Source organism: Vipera berus (assembly GCF_964194415.1).
Source record: "Vipera berus genome assembly, chromosome: 5".
Classification (NCBI taxonomy): domain Eukaryota; kingdom Metazoa; phylum Chordata; class Lepidosauria; order Squamata; family Viperidae; genus Vipera; species Vipera berus.
Window position 1 is genome coordinate 46,138,546 of NC_138207.1, and position 13,222 is coordinate 46,151,767.

Genomic DNA, 13,222 nt, shown 5'->3' on the forward strand with positions numbered 1-13,222 from the left:
ACTTACTGGATTTGGAAGTGACGGGGCAGTAAGTGAACGGGTGCTGGTGCCAGAGGCCATCAGCTGTTTGGTGCCAGACACCACTGCCACGAGGAACACAGCTCTGGGTCGGGGTTCGGAGCAGCTCCGGGTGGGGGCTCAGCACGGGCCATGGCGTAGCAACTGCGGGGAGGGGAATCCCCACGGCGGCTGTGGGGAGGGGAATCCCCGCGGCTTGTGGCTCCAAGCCGCAGGGGCGGGGGTGCAAAGGACAGGCGGTGACACCGTAGCAAGACACTGGCATTGCTCCCAGTGACAGCACCTCTGAGTTCCAGCACTTTTTTTTAAAGAAAAAATGCACTGGTGAATACCATAAATATATAGATACAGTAATAGGTTAGAGATAATTGTAATGGAGAAAATCTATGTACGTAGTTATTAAAAGTCAAAAATGACTTGATGGCACATAATCATTTACTAACTGCACATTCTTATACCACCTCAGGAATGTTCAATTTTTCAGTGGATTATACAACTATGCAACAAACTCATTTTATTGTACAAGAGGTAGTGGTGCCTGGTAAGTCACAAAAACGAATGAAATGTCATCTTTTACATAGGACATTATGATTTCACATATCTGATTTCTGAACCCAGAGAATTAGCATTTCAACATTCTATGATTCCAGAACTAGTCATGGTATAGGAAAATGCTGAAGAATAGAATATAAGATAAGACTATATTCTAGACATGCAGAATTGAGAAATTTTAAGTGGCAAAGGAATTTTGGGCTTCTAGTCAACCATGAGATGCAGATGCAGCCTTTTCTCATTTAAAGCTCCATTCTGAAGATTTTATTCCACTGTTTTGTTGCTATAACGATGCTCCAATAAGTACACTATGAGTTGAATGAGCTGCATCAAAGTAAATTACAAGACATGTGAGTCTTTCCCAATTAGATAGTAATTGGCTAAAAGCAAGATTCCAGGCATTGCTAGAACTCCTTTGTCCTTCAGAGCCAGCCATTGGAGGTGAAATCATGGCGTAATTCCATTAATTGTATGTCAGTTAATGGGAGCAAGGGGGCACGACAAAATCCTCCTTTATAGCCAAACCACTCCATTGCCTGCTTGAGGCCTGGGACCCCAAATTTCCGAGTGACCTGTTAGAACAAAAACAATATAAAATTCTAAAAGCTACTATCTGACTAATATTGCAGAATAACTGTTTACAAATTTCTTTTCATGCAACCACCACAGAAAATGGCAGACTGAAGACTTGTACTATCTAAAGACTGGTAATGACAGACAATTGTTTCTCTGCAATTTTTCATAATCCTAGGTAAGGAAGTCATGTCTGCATCATTTCAGCATTTTGAGTCAATGTAGACTCCTTGAAACAATGTAGATTATTATATTCTTGGAGCAAATGATTATTTTTTACGTAAAATCTGGAGTTAGTACAAATCCACTATTGATTCAGGCCAATTATTTAAATTTACATTTAAATGTCTTTTAACAAGAGACATCAGAAATTTATTCTGGTACCTTAGACACAGAGAGCACATTTCTAGCATTGAACTATGGAAAACAGAAGGATTAGGAAAATTAGTAAAGGAATTTAAAGTCCTGGCTATCTTTTTTTTTTAAAAATTGCCAAAATTAATCTGAAAGTAGTATTTCAAAATTCATAATTTAAAAGTTTTTGGGGGGAGGAACACATTTTCGAAACACACCATGTGAATGAAACACAGGCTTTTAATATATTGTGATCTTTTCCTCTAAATGTTTTTTTTAGAGCAAAATAGAAATTTTAAATGTGATAAGTTCAAACTATTGGAATGAAAGCAGGAGATCAGTAGACAATGATTTAGCAGAACTGCTTTATCATTGAATTTGACAATATGGGGCACACAGCCTCCAGTTCAAAGATGATTATTTTGTCAAATGGATAGAACTGGATTTCAGACTGATTCCCAGCTACAGGAATGCCACAAAAATATTCATTTTTTTATTATTCTAACCCTTTTTCCCATAACTTGCCAACAAGGATAGCTCCACTTTAGAATCTTTAAGTTCCCCCAGATTTAAGGGCTCTTACTGCAATATTTGGCTCAATCAATCGGTGCTGCAGTTCACGGGCTTCACCCCAATTTCCTGCACGGCAAAGATCATCAAGCTGACAGATAGCACTGCCTAGTACATTGGCAAGGGCACAGACTCCTCCTGTAGCACCTAAAGTAGAGCTCAGAGTCAATAGAAAATGTCTAGCTTATAAACTATTCATCTTCCCATATATACCTCATCCACCCCAACTGCCTTTCTTGCATTACTCTACTAACTTAATAATGGCTTCTTAGCAATCATGTACATTATAATACAACTACCGGTATTAAGTGTTTTTTTTAAATATTACAATAGCTGCTTTCCTTTTCTGTATTGCTTCCCCATATCCTGAAACATTTATCCTACAACCTACCTACAATACAGCTGGCTAGAAAAAAACCAGCTGATCCTGCCAGTACCTGGAAGTCTTCATTCTGTGTCTTGTGGACAAGCAGCGCCAGGCGGGTAATCTGATAAAAGACATGTTGGCTTGGTAGCAGAAGACAGTACTAATCACCAGTCACAACCAAAATGCCAAAAGGTGCCATTAGGAAAAACACAGGGCACTCATGGTGATACTGCACTCATAAGCACACACGACAAGGAAGTCATAAATACAGGGCACCTTAAAAAGCATCTTAATATTGTCTGTTCACACCACTTGTTTTTACCAAAGCAGCCTTTTCCAATGTGGATCTCTCCAGGTGTTTTGTCCTAAAAATAAAAGTCCCAGCAGCTCGTCTGCATATCCAAAATAATAATAGGAATTAGAGTCAAAACATCTGGAGAAGGCCAGTCTAAGGTTTGTTATCTTTTTAAAGTTTTGTATTTTTCCACTTTATTCTACAAAGAAGGTCTAGATATTTAAAGGACAGCTAAGGACTACACAGTCTCCAGCTTCATGCATCTAGACAGGTCTGTTGAAAAATTTTAGATTGCAGAAGTTCCTTAGCAAAATTTCCCCTAACCTGATGTTTGGCAAAGGAAAATTTGAAGCTGTTTGAAATGCTTCTGTATAGCTGTGCTTGAAGAGAAATAGGGCAGATCAGCTACAGTAGAACAAAAATGGTTGGGATTTCATCCTATATCAGTTCTTCAGAAATAACTATAATTACCACAGAAATGTTAGCTTTTTTATCTTTCACATTTATATTACATCTTATTCTGCAATATACTTAGCCTGGGGATTACCATGTTTATTCTTACCCATAAGTAAATTAAACTTTGGCTGTTATCACCCAGTGAGCTTTTTGGTGAAACAGAGAGTTGAACTTTAATCTTAACAATCTAGATATGGTATAATTTCTCTATAAAACAGTAATGTGAACTTTAACAAAGTACTTGCTTTGTACCTCTAGTGTTAGTTTAATGTTCAAGTGATAATCAGGTATATGGGAAATTGCCATCTGGCTGTGCTAAAAATGCTTAAAAAGTATTTTCTTCAACAGCTTAAACATTAATTCTTCATTGGAGGAAAGAACAATTCAGAGATCTCCAGGTCTCTTAAGAGAAAATGCGTACAAGTTTTCATTCCTTAACACCAAATGATGTCTAACACATAGATTCTTATACCACCAAGAAGGAATAAGAATCCCCTTGAGGGAAATCACATTAGTGCAGCACCTGGTTGACATATTTCACTCACATTGCCATCACTGTCCTTGATTCCCACTATGTTAGGATGTTGCGCAAGGCTGAGCACTGCCTCATTGGGCAGTTCCAAGCCTGTGTTGGCTGGAACACTGTACAGTATCACAGGGATTGGAGATGCATCAGCCACCTGGGGACATAAAGTAGTAAAGTACGTGGGCACACAGGGAAACAATCTACCAGTGAGCAACAAACTGCCCTTACAATATCATTCTTCAGCAAGTCCCCTCACCCAAGTCCAGGCAATACAAGGCAATCTCAAATTATTGCAGAACCAGGATGATGCATGTGTGCCATATTCTCTCTTTTCAAACAGAAGGCCAGACTTAGTTTTTGGGTAGTATGCTAAGGGCGGTACTTTAAAGAATTGGCAGGGCCAAGATAAAAGCTACCTTGAATTTAATATTGACTAGATATAATTAATTAACTCTAATAGTATTTTTCTCAGCTGTCAAAATAAACACTATACTCTGGTGCCAACTTCTGGAGGATGTCTGAGGCTTTCAGAGGGATATACATTGTTGGGGTCCCAATTTATGTATCTCTGTTGCACAGATATTGTAATTGCATCTGCCTTGAATTTTACTCAGCTTGTTATTGCACTTCAGTATTTAGACTGAATCTGGACAACTGAACTGTTACATGCATTTCCTGTTCAGTAGAATGTAGATCATTGGAATATAATATTTTGCTGAATTGTGATATGTCCATTCTTTCACTACAGCAAATTTTGGAATTGTAGTCCTTCTATGGCAATTACCATGACTTCAAAAATGGCTTGTGATCTACCAATTGTTTTAACTCAGCCTATTATAAGCTGGCATCTTTCAAAATATGTTGAAATTACAATTCCCAGTATTCCCAGTATTCACAACACAGCCAAATCTTATATGCAGCATTTCCAACAAATGTGGAGGACACAGATATAGAAAGGCCTTTTCAATTGCTTGTGAAATTCTCAGTCTTGAGAGTGAACACTGAGAAGTTAGTCTCAACTCTATACTGAAAAAGAATGGAAGATGCAAATTCCCATTATTCACTTTCAGCTTTCTGTTCAACTCTGTCTTCAAGCAAAAGAATGTGAGACAAAGTACTACAATCTGCAATCAGCCACTAAATAATGTAAGAAATTTCACCTGAATCAAGAATTTTTTTAAAAAAATAGTTGAATTTCTATCTTGTTTGAATTCTAACAATACCTTCAAGTTCAAACAACATGTAACAGATAAGGAATACATAACATCTCCATCAACATTCGTAGCCTCATCTTATCATGCCTTCAAAACTTTCTTTAGTACCAATCATCTGATCTGGTTTATACATAATACTAAGCTATAATGTCAGCTTCGCTTTTTTGGCTCAAGGTGTAATGTGATACCTTTGAGACCACTTCAGTCATCTCTAATAAATATAAATCAGAGAATATCCTGACCCACTTCTTTACCTGTGTGTAATGATGGATCAAGGCAGCACTGGTCATGCTTCCACGGAAGTAGCAAGGAGTTACCACAAGAGCAGCATCAGCACCCTTGTCAGCCATTTGTTTTGTTTTCTCAATAGTGCAGTAAGTTGCTAAGGGAAGAAATATAAGTGAATTAAAGGGCAGCTCTTGGGATATTAGCAGCTTCTTGGGGGTCAAATAAGGCACCAAACATAGAATCCTTGTATAAGGTATGGTCAGCTAGAGGCCAACTCCTCTAGTCCTTTTTATTGCTCACATTCACATCCTGACCCAACCAGCAGGAGCTTTTCCTTAGGCACAGCTTGGTGCACCCGCATCACTACTTCCAGGCATTCCTCCTGTGTCAAGTAGGGGGCTTCCCCATTGGAACCATGTACTACAAAACCTAAAGAAATAAGAAAATAACATTGAGTAGATATTTATGTTTCCATCAAGTTATATATCTCACTGATACTATGGTTTTAAGTATGCATACAGGCAGTCCTCGACCTACAACCATTCATTTTTTTTAAATCCCATTTATATCCTGCCCTTCTCCGAAGACTCAGGGTGGCTTACAATTTAAAGCACAAATCAATGTGCTTAGCAATAGCCTTCATTCTATGTATATGCCTGCTTATTAGGGCTTTCGCCCCCCCCAGCGGCATTATTACAATGTCAGCTTAATTGCCCCCAACAATCTGGGTCCTCATTTTACCTACCTCGGAAGGATGGAAGGCTGAGTCAACCTTGAGCCTGGTGGGACGCGAACCTGCAATAATTGCAGGCAGCTGGTGTTACTTAAGGAGGCATTAGCCCACTGCTCCACCAAGGCTCTTAGTGACCATTCAAAGTTACAACATCACTGAAAAAAGTGATTTATGACGATTTTTCATACTTACAACTATTGCAGCATCTCCACAGTTTTGTGATCAAAATTTGGATGCTCGGCAACTGGCATGTATTTATGATGGTCGCAGTGTCCCAGGGTCATGTGATCACCTTTTGCGACCTTCTGACAAGCAAAGTCAATGGGGAAGCCAGATTCACTTAACAACCGTGTTACTAACTTAACAACTGCAATGATTCACTTAACAGCTGTGGCAAGAAAGGTCATAGTGTAGGCAAAACTCCCTTAACCATCTTGCTTAACAGCAGATATTTTGGGCTCAATTGTGGTTCTAAATCGAGGATTACCTATGTTTTTAAACTAAAATTCGCCAAAGCAACATACTGTCATCAATGAATTAAATAATTAACATTATAGAACTATAAGATGAGCAAACAATAGAAAAAGCAGCAGGCATTAAGAAACTAGTAGTCTATGCACAACAGTAAACAAGCCACATTAGTCAAGGTCTGGTGAATATGTCTTAATCTTGCATCCAAAAGATAGAAGTGATATACAAATGTTTTTAAGAATGAATTCCAAAGTAAGGATACTACCATTTAAATGTCTAGTTCTCAGTTACAAATACTGAAGTTTAAAATACTATATTGAAGTGGAAGAAATCTCTTTTATACTCTGGTCCTTGGTTGCTTACGGTATAAAAGTCACAACTCACATTTTCCTTTGTGTTTGAAATACATAGTAGCATATTTTAAAACAGAGAGATACATGTTCCAGATGAACATTGAAGTAAGAGGTAAGAAACTAGTGGCTCTCTATATACTGTTGAACTCCAACTATTATTAATTCCAGCCTTATGGGTAATGTGTCATATTGATGGCAATCATCACCTAATAGTAAGATTTAGAGCAGGGGTGTCAAACTCAATTTCATTGAGGGCCGCATCAGCATTGCGGTTGCCCTCAGGGGGCTGGGTGGGTATGGCCAGGGTGGGCGTGGCTAGAGTACGTATGGCCTACTGGGTGGGCGTGGCCAGCTCTACATCGTTCGCATCAAGGGTGCCTATGAGGGCCTGGGCAGGAGTGGGACAGATCTGAGGGTCTCTGGCAGGAGGAGGGTCTCTGGGCCAGGGCCAAGGCAGTGGGGGCCGTTCCCTGACTGTTTCCAGGATGGCTTCGCGGGCCATATGAAACCACTTCGCGGGCCGGATCCGGCCCCCGGGCCTTCTGTTTGACATGTCAGATTTAGAAGAACACATCTCCTGCACTTGCAGCCTAACTGCCATGTTTTGACTCAGCTTATGTTTTTCAGTAGATTCCAAGGCAGTATTGTATATAGTATTGCAAAAGCCTCGTCTAACTTTTACCAACAGTTGAATTGAGGAGATTCAGGTTAAAATCCCAACTGGAACATTGTTCAGTAGGGGACTTTGCAATATTATTTCAGTCCAAATTACCTCACATCGTATTATGGGGATAAAAGTAAAGATCTCTTATTTACAACCTCCAGCTTCTCTCAAAGGAAAGATTAAAAAATAAATGCAATACAAAAATAAATAAGATGCAATAGTACGTTGAATTTCTACTTTACTTGGGCTAATGCCTTCTTAAGTAACACCAGCTGCCTGCAATTAGTGCAGGTTCGAGTCCCACCAGGCTCAAGGTTGACTCAGCCTTCCATCCATCCTAGGTAGGTAAAATGAGGACCCAGATTGTTGGGGGCAATAAGCTGACTTTGTAATAATGCCGCTTGGGGTGTGTGTGTGTGAAAGCCCTAACAAGCAGGCATATACATAGAATGAAGGCTACTGCTAAGCTTGTAAGCCGCCCTGAGTCTTCGGAGAAGGGCGGGATATAAATGGAATTAAAATAAAAATAAATAAATTTATAGTATAGTTAGACATATGATTAGTTCCATGAAAACACAACAGCTTTATCCTGAGAGCAGATGAGAGCTTTAGGAAAGAATATACTTCTTGGGAATTCAAGAAGTATACAAGCTGTTATTGATTTAATATGGTTATCTTTTAGTTAATGTTAGTAGAACATTACTCAGAGATAGAAAAAATCTGCTATCCAGTGCATGTTCTTCCATGTTCCATTTACAGTAGGCTAGGTCCAAAGTCTGGGTGGGCAACTATGCGTGTCCTTGAGTACAAAATAATTTGGCTGTGCTTCTCTTTCCTATCCTTTTGAAAGCACTAATAAAGTAAGAAGGGTCAATTTCTTTTTTCCTAATCTTTCTTAAACTAACAAAACTGGAAAAAGTGGGGCAAAAGAAGAAGGAGATGGCAGACGATGAGATGCTTAAGTTAATGTCATAGATGAAATGAACATGACTTTGGACAAAATCCGGGAGACAGTATAAGACAGTAGAACCCTAGTGTTCTATGGTTCATGGTGTTGAGAAGAGTTGCACACAATTTAGCAACTGAACAACAACAACAAAATTCTGGATAATATTCAGCCACAACAGGTGTTTGCCTTCCTGCTACAATTTACTGATTGCACTTTCTCCACAGTGAAACATGATGGTTTCTTGCCCGAAACTGAGTATTTTCTATGCCAGGAATGTGCTTTTAACAGAAGTCTGTCCAGATGGCCTGAGTTCAGCATTTATAAACAAGTTAATCTATCACGCTTTATTTACGGTAACTAGAATTTACTAATAAACCACCACTAGTTGGGTTCATAACCACAAGGTTTCAGTTCACAAAACAAGTTATATACAGTGACACAGAGGCTTAATGTGGTAGTAAACTCTGTTCATAGACGCACAGCTGTGAAAACAAGAAGAGTAAGGTGGTTGATTAATTTTAGACAGCAAAAGAAAGCATACCGGAAACTCTTAAAAAAAAGATTTTTCCCCCCTTTCCACAGGGATCATAACAGCCACAAGCTAGTTAACAAATCTAACAGAACTTGGCCATGGATGCAGCAAGTAAGGCAGAGTGGCACCCCAGCCTCTCGCCTCCCTTCCCTGACAGATGTCGTACCCAAAAAGGACCCCGCGTGTCCTTCTCCCCTCGAGAGTGCCAACCCTTACCTCGGAAGGGGATTTCGGCGTAGAGGCGCAGATTCTCCTGCAACCGGGCGTAATCTACACGGCCTTGAGACGTGAAAGGGGTGACGAGGGGCGGATAGATACCCCGCAGATCTAGGCGGCGAGCAGGTGCCGCTGCAGCCAAGGACCTTCGGAGAACACCTCCCGCCGCTACGGGCGCGGGGCTCGCGCAAGGGGTCCGCGGCCAAAAGGGGCACAGAAAGCGCCGGGCTAGGGTCGCCCTGGCCATCCCCGCTGTTGCCTGAGGCGAATGCTGTGCCGTCCCGGACCACCGGATCCCTTGAAGAAGGCGGGGGGAAAAGTCCTCCGAGACCGCCCGAGGGGCGGGGAGTCAGACCTCACATTTCAGCTCGGAGACGGCTGGCTGGCTGGCCTCCTTTAGGACAATGTTTCTCAACCTTAGCTGTTTTAAGAAGTGTGGACTTCAACTCCCAGAATTCCCTAGCCAGTGATGCGGTCTGGAGAATTCTGGGAGTTGAAGTCCATATCTCTTAAAGTGGCTAAGGTTGAGAAACTCTGCTTTAGGAGACCTGAAATGAGAAAGCGGGCGCCGCTTCACCTCTTCCTTCTCTTCGGTTCCTTTTCAGCTTTCAGGCTGGCCCTGAACCCCATAGGGAAGTAGGCCAAACTCCCACTGAGTCTAGGGTTTCCTTAGCTATTTATTTATTTTATTTTATTAAACTTATATACCGCCCTTCTCCCGTAGGACTCAGGGCGGTTCACAAGGTTTTTTTAAAACAATGCAACAAGTTACAAAAATTAAAAACAATTAAAATAATTACTCTAACCTTGAAATAAAAACTCAATTACAATTAAAAATACAGTTAAAACCCCAGTTAATACTCTCAGTCTAGGCCAGAAAGCTCGAAGAGCCAGGTCTTCAGGTCTTTATGAGTTTATAAATCGCTTCACTCAGTGCTATTAAGGAAGTATTTGAGGACTGAGTTTGATAAAATCCATGAAAAAGGCGGTTGTGGAGAAGAGGAAGAAGAAGGGAAAGCCAGAGGTGAAAAAAAGAGCCTTTCGTGACAGGCCATACCAGCAGTATAAACAACCATGACAGGCCAAAAAGAGAGAGCAAAATGGCAATTGCGCTCTATGTCGTAATATGATTTATTTGATTTTGCCCCCACAAATACACGCTTAGCTAAAAATGTGGCTTATTCAATAATCCACAGTTAAGCAAAGAGGTGGCTGAGAGAATGGGCTTATTTGCTTAGATATAAATTAGGCTTTTATAGCCTTTTGTCACTACAAAGCAGAAACATCTGCCCATCCCTTGAGCTTGTTTATTGGATTTATACCTGTTCCGGTCTGAGACTACTCTGAGCAACCTATAAATTCCATTAATAAACAGCACTGGCACCTGTTGGCTGTTTCAGATCCATTCAGTCATTCAAATCCTCCCCCTTCTCCCCAGGTAAACAGTGACAAACCCTAACAGATTTTATAAACTTTGAGGTTGTTCTTGGGAATTATAGGCTTTTCCCTATTTTCACCTAACCATGATACAAACATGCCCTGGCAACATCTTTGGGGGGCATTTCATGATACGTCTTCAGCATGCCCCTAGCCCTTCAAAGAGCCCTGCTTAAGTGTATCTTAGCTGTACCAATGTTTCAGAAGTGTTGAAGGACAAGTCTTCATCACGGTTCAGTCCAAGCCAGGAATAAACAACATGGCGACTGCTTTAGAAAGAAAGTTGCAGTTTACTGAAGAGAAGAGCCAGACAGGAAGATGGCTCTGAAAGAAAAAGAGAGAGAGAGAGCACATGTAGTGAGTGGGTTTTTATACCCTCTGGAGCCTTTTGTTTGGAGTTGTTCTTATGGCATAAACTTTGACCTGAGTCTGAGTGTGCCTTTCTGGTATTCTAATGGTGGTGGATTAATCCTATTATGTCCCAAAGGTCATATCCTGCTTCCCTGGGGCTGTGGCTGATGACTCTTAGATTTTTGGTGTTGATTCTAGAGATCTTTCTTCCTAATCCCAGTTTCCTGATTCCAGTCTTTCTGACAAGATTATCACATCTGCAACTTGGTTTCTGCCTGGGACAGAGAGACTTGGGGGCAGGGTTGGTTTCTGCTTTTAAAATCCTTTAGGGAAATATATTCTGCCCTTTTAATATTTCCTTCTTTTAGGGGCTAACTTCCCACAGAAGTACTTTCTCTCCTTACCATGATACCATCCATGTTTAGGCAATGCAATTATCCATAGAAAAACTCCATCAAGAGTTGTGCTGACTAGAAAGTGGCAACATGGCAGTTTGCATTTGCTTTACTCAGTTTAATGTGCCTTGTTCACATGCTTCTTTTACTTCTCTGCTGAAGGGTGTTAGTGCTTTTAATGGGTAGAAAATAATAACTTATTTTGCCAACATATCTGATCTCCATTTGTTAACCCAATTTAGCCTTGGCTTCCCTGTTCACCCGGAATGCATCTTATGCAATATTGGAAAGGACATTTCTGCCAAAGACACAAAGGTTGTCCTATGTCCTCAAGTGAATTGTTCTTAAGTGAATATGCAACTTGGAAAGTAAGGCCAGCAGACAAACTCATGGCAGCCACCCAATTGATGCTTAGGTTCACATTCTAGTATGTAATAGGTTCTCCAGGTTGTCAGACTTTGCAGTTCTCTGAAATGTATGCTTTGGACATGAATTAATCAAATTAATATTTAGTGTGTACATTGCTATGGTTGGTAGATAATTTTAACAGATGGCTAGATCAAAGTTACATTTTTCTTTTGTACTCTGTTTTAAACGTTAGAAGATAAAAAGACAACACGTTTGTGTCTTTTCATCTTTAGTGTTAATTCTAAATTGACTATAGAGTGGAGTATTGTGTTTTTACATGATTTGTAGCCTTGTTGTAATCAGCACTGATACTATTTTTGACCATAGAAATAACACAATTTGTACTGACTTCACATGCTCAATATATTGTGTCTGCTTGTGCAACTTTGCAACTGTTATCCTCATAACATATTGCATTTTCTTCTTACACTCCTAGCATTTTTAAAATTAATATGTAAATACCGGTAGCAAAAGCAATAGCACTTAGATTTATATACCTCTTCACAGTGCTTTACAGCCCTTTCTAAGCAGTTTATAGACTCAGCTTATTTCCCCCAACAGTCTGGGTCCTTTCTATCGACCTCGGAAGGAAGGCTGAGTCAAGCTTGAACCGCTGAAAATCGAACTGTGAAACTGCTGGCAGCCGGCAGGTAGTAGTAGGAGTCTGCAGTACTGCACTCTAACCACTGCGCCACCACAGCTCTTGTAAAGGAAGGATTGTTCACTTTTCTTGTTAATCTTTCCTTTAATGCAAGAATCATGCAACTACCTATTCTACGTTATGCATTTGTATGTAATGGTGATGTTTTGTCATTATTTTTACTGGCTTTTGTATGTTTCTACTCTTACATTTTTTAAATTGGTGATGATGTTCCCCTATCCCAGGCATGTCAAGCTGCTGGCCCGTGGGCCAGATGCATCATACTAAAACCGCACCTACCCCATTGCCGGCAATGGGGAAAAAGTCATGATACATCACGTGACGTCACGTGATGTCGGGAGTTTGACATGCCTGCCCTATCCCCTTAAACAATTTTGCTTTTGTAATCTCTTTGCACATGGTTTTAATTTGTTTCAATTATTTAATAGTAATTATAGGTGAGTTCTGTTGAACATTTGTAATATGTTTAGTGTTTTGTTTTTTTAAAAGAAAATTCAATTTCCTGGTAAAAAGGTATCTATTCAAACAGTGTTAAGGCCCAGTTTAAAATCTCCTTTACATTCTGCTTGCAAAAGCAAAAGCTGTGGATAAACTTTTTACATTTCCTTTATGGAATGGCTTTTCCTGTAGCCATTGAATTGCTGGTCTTTTATTTTTCCTGGAAGCTTGAAAGCAGGTTGCTCTGCGCTCAGAAAGGCTGTTGCTTCTCAAGCTGTGAGTCTCTTCTGCCATTCACTACTTGGCCAGTTATAGGAAAAGATGCACATGGTTATCTGCACCTGCAAGCAGTCCCAGAACAATCACATTTGAACTGTCATATCCAACTAGTTTGTTATCATGCAGCTGTTGGAAAATTGTGGAAATTATCAATAGCTTACTGCAATTTGACTCAGTGGATA

At 40.2% G+C, this 13,222-nt stretch overlaps 1 protein-coding gene across 2 annotated transcripts; it reads right to left on the reverse strand.

Annotated features, from left to right (window-relative positions):
* Window positions 1-9,451, reverse strand: HOGA1 (4-hydroxy-2-oxoglutarate aldolase 1). Of its 2 annotated transcripts, XM_081329018.1 has the most exons (7): window positions 9,072-9,451; window positions 5,454-5,582; window positions 5,180-5,307; window positions 3,731-3,865; window positions 2,459-2,555; window positions 2,081-2,214; window positions 8-1,142 (listed from the first exon to the last, which is right to left on the reverse strand). In XM_081329018.1, exons 1-7 carry the CDS (start codon window positions 9,316-9,318, stop codon window positions 993-995), a joined length of 1,020 nt encoding a protein of 339 aa, XP_081185144.1. In that variant the 5' UTR covers window positions 9,319-9,451; the 3' UTR covers window positions 8-992. The 2 variants fall into 2 exon arrangements, with proteins under 2 accessions (XP_081185145.1, XP_081185144.1); XM_081329019.1 differs by lacking the exon at window positions 2,081-2,214 and having other exon boundaries at window positions 1-1,142; window positions 2,505-2,555.
* Between the last annotated feature and the right edge of the window lie 3,771 nt (window positions 9,452-13,222).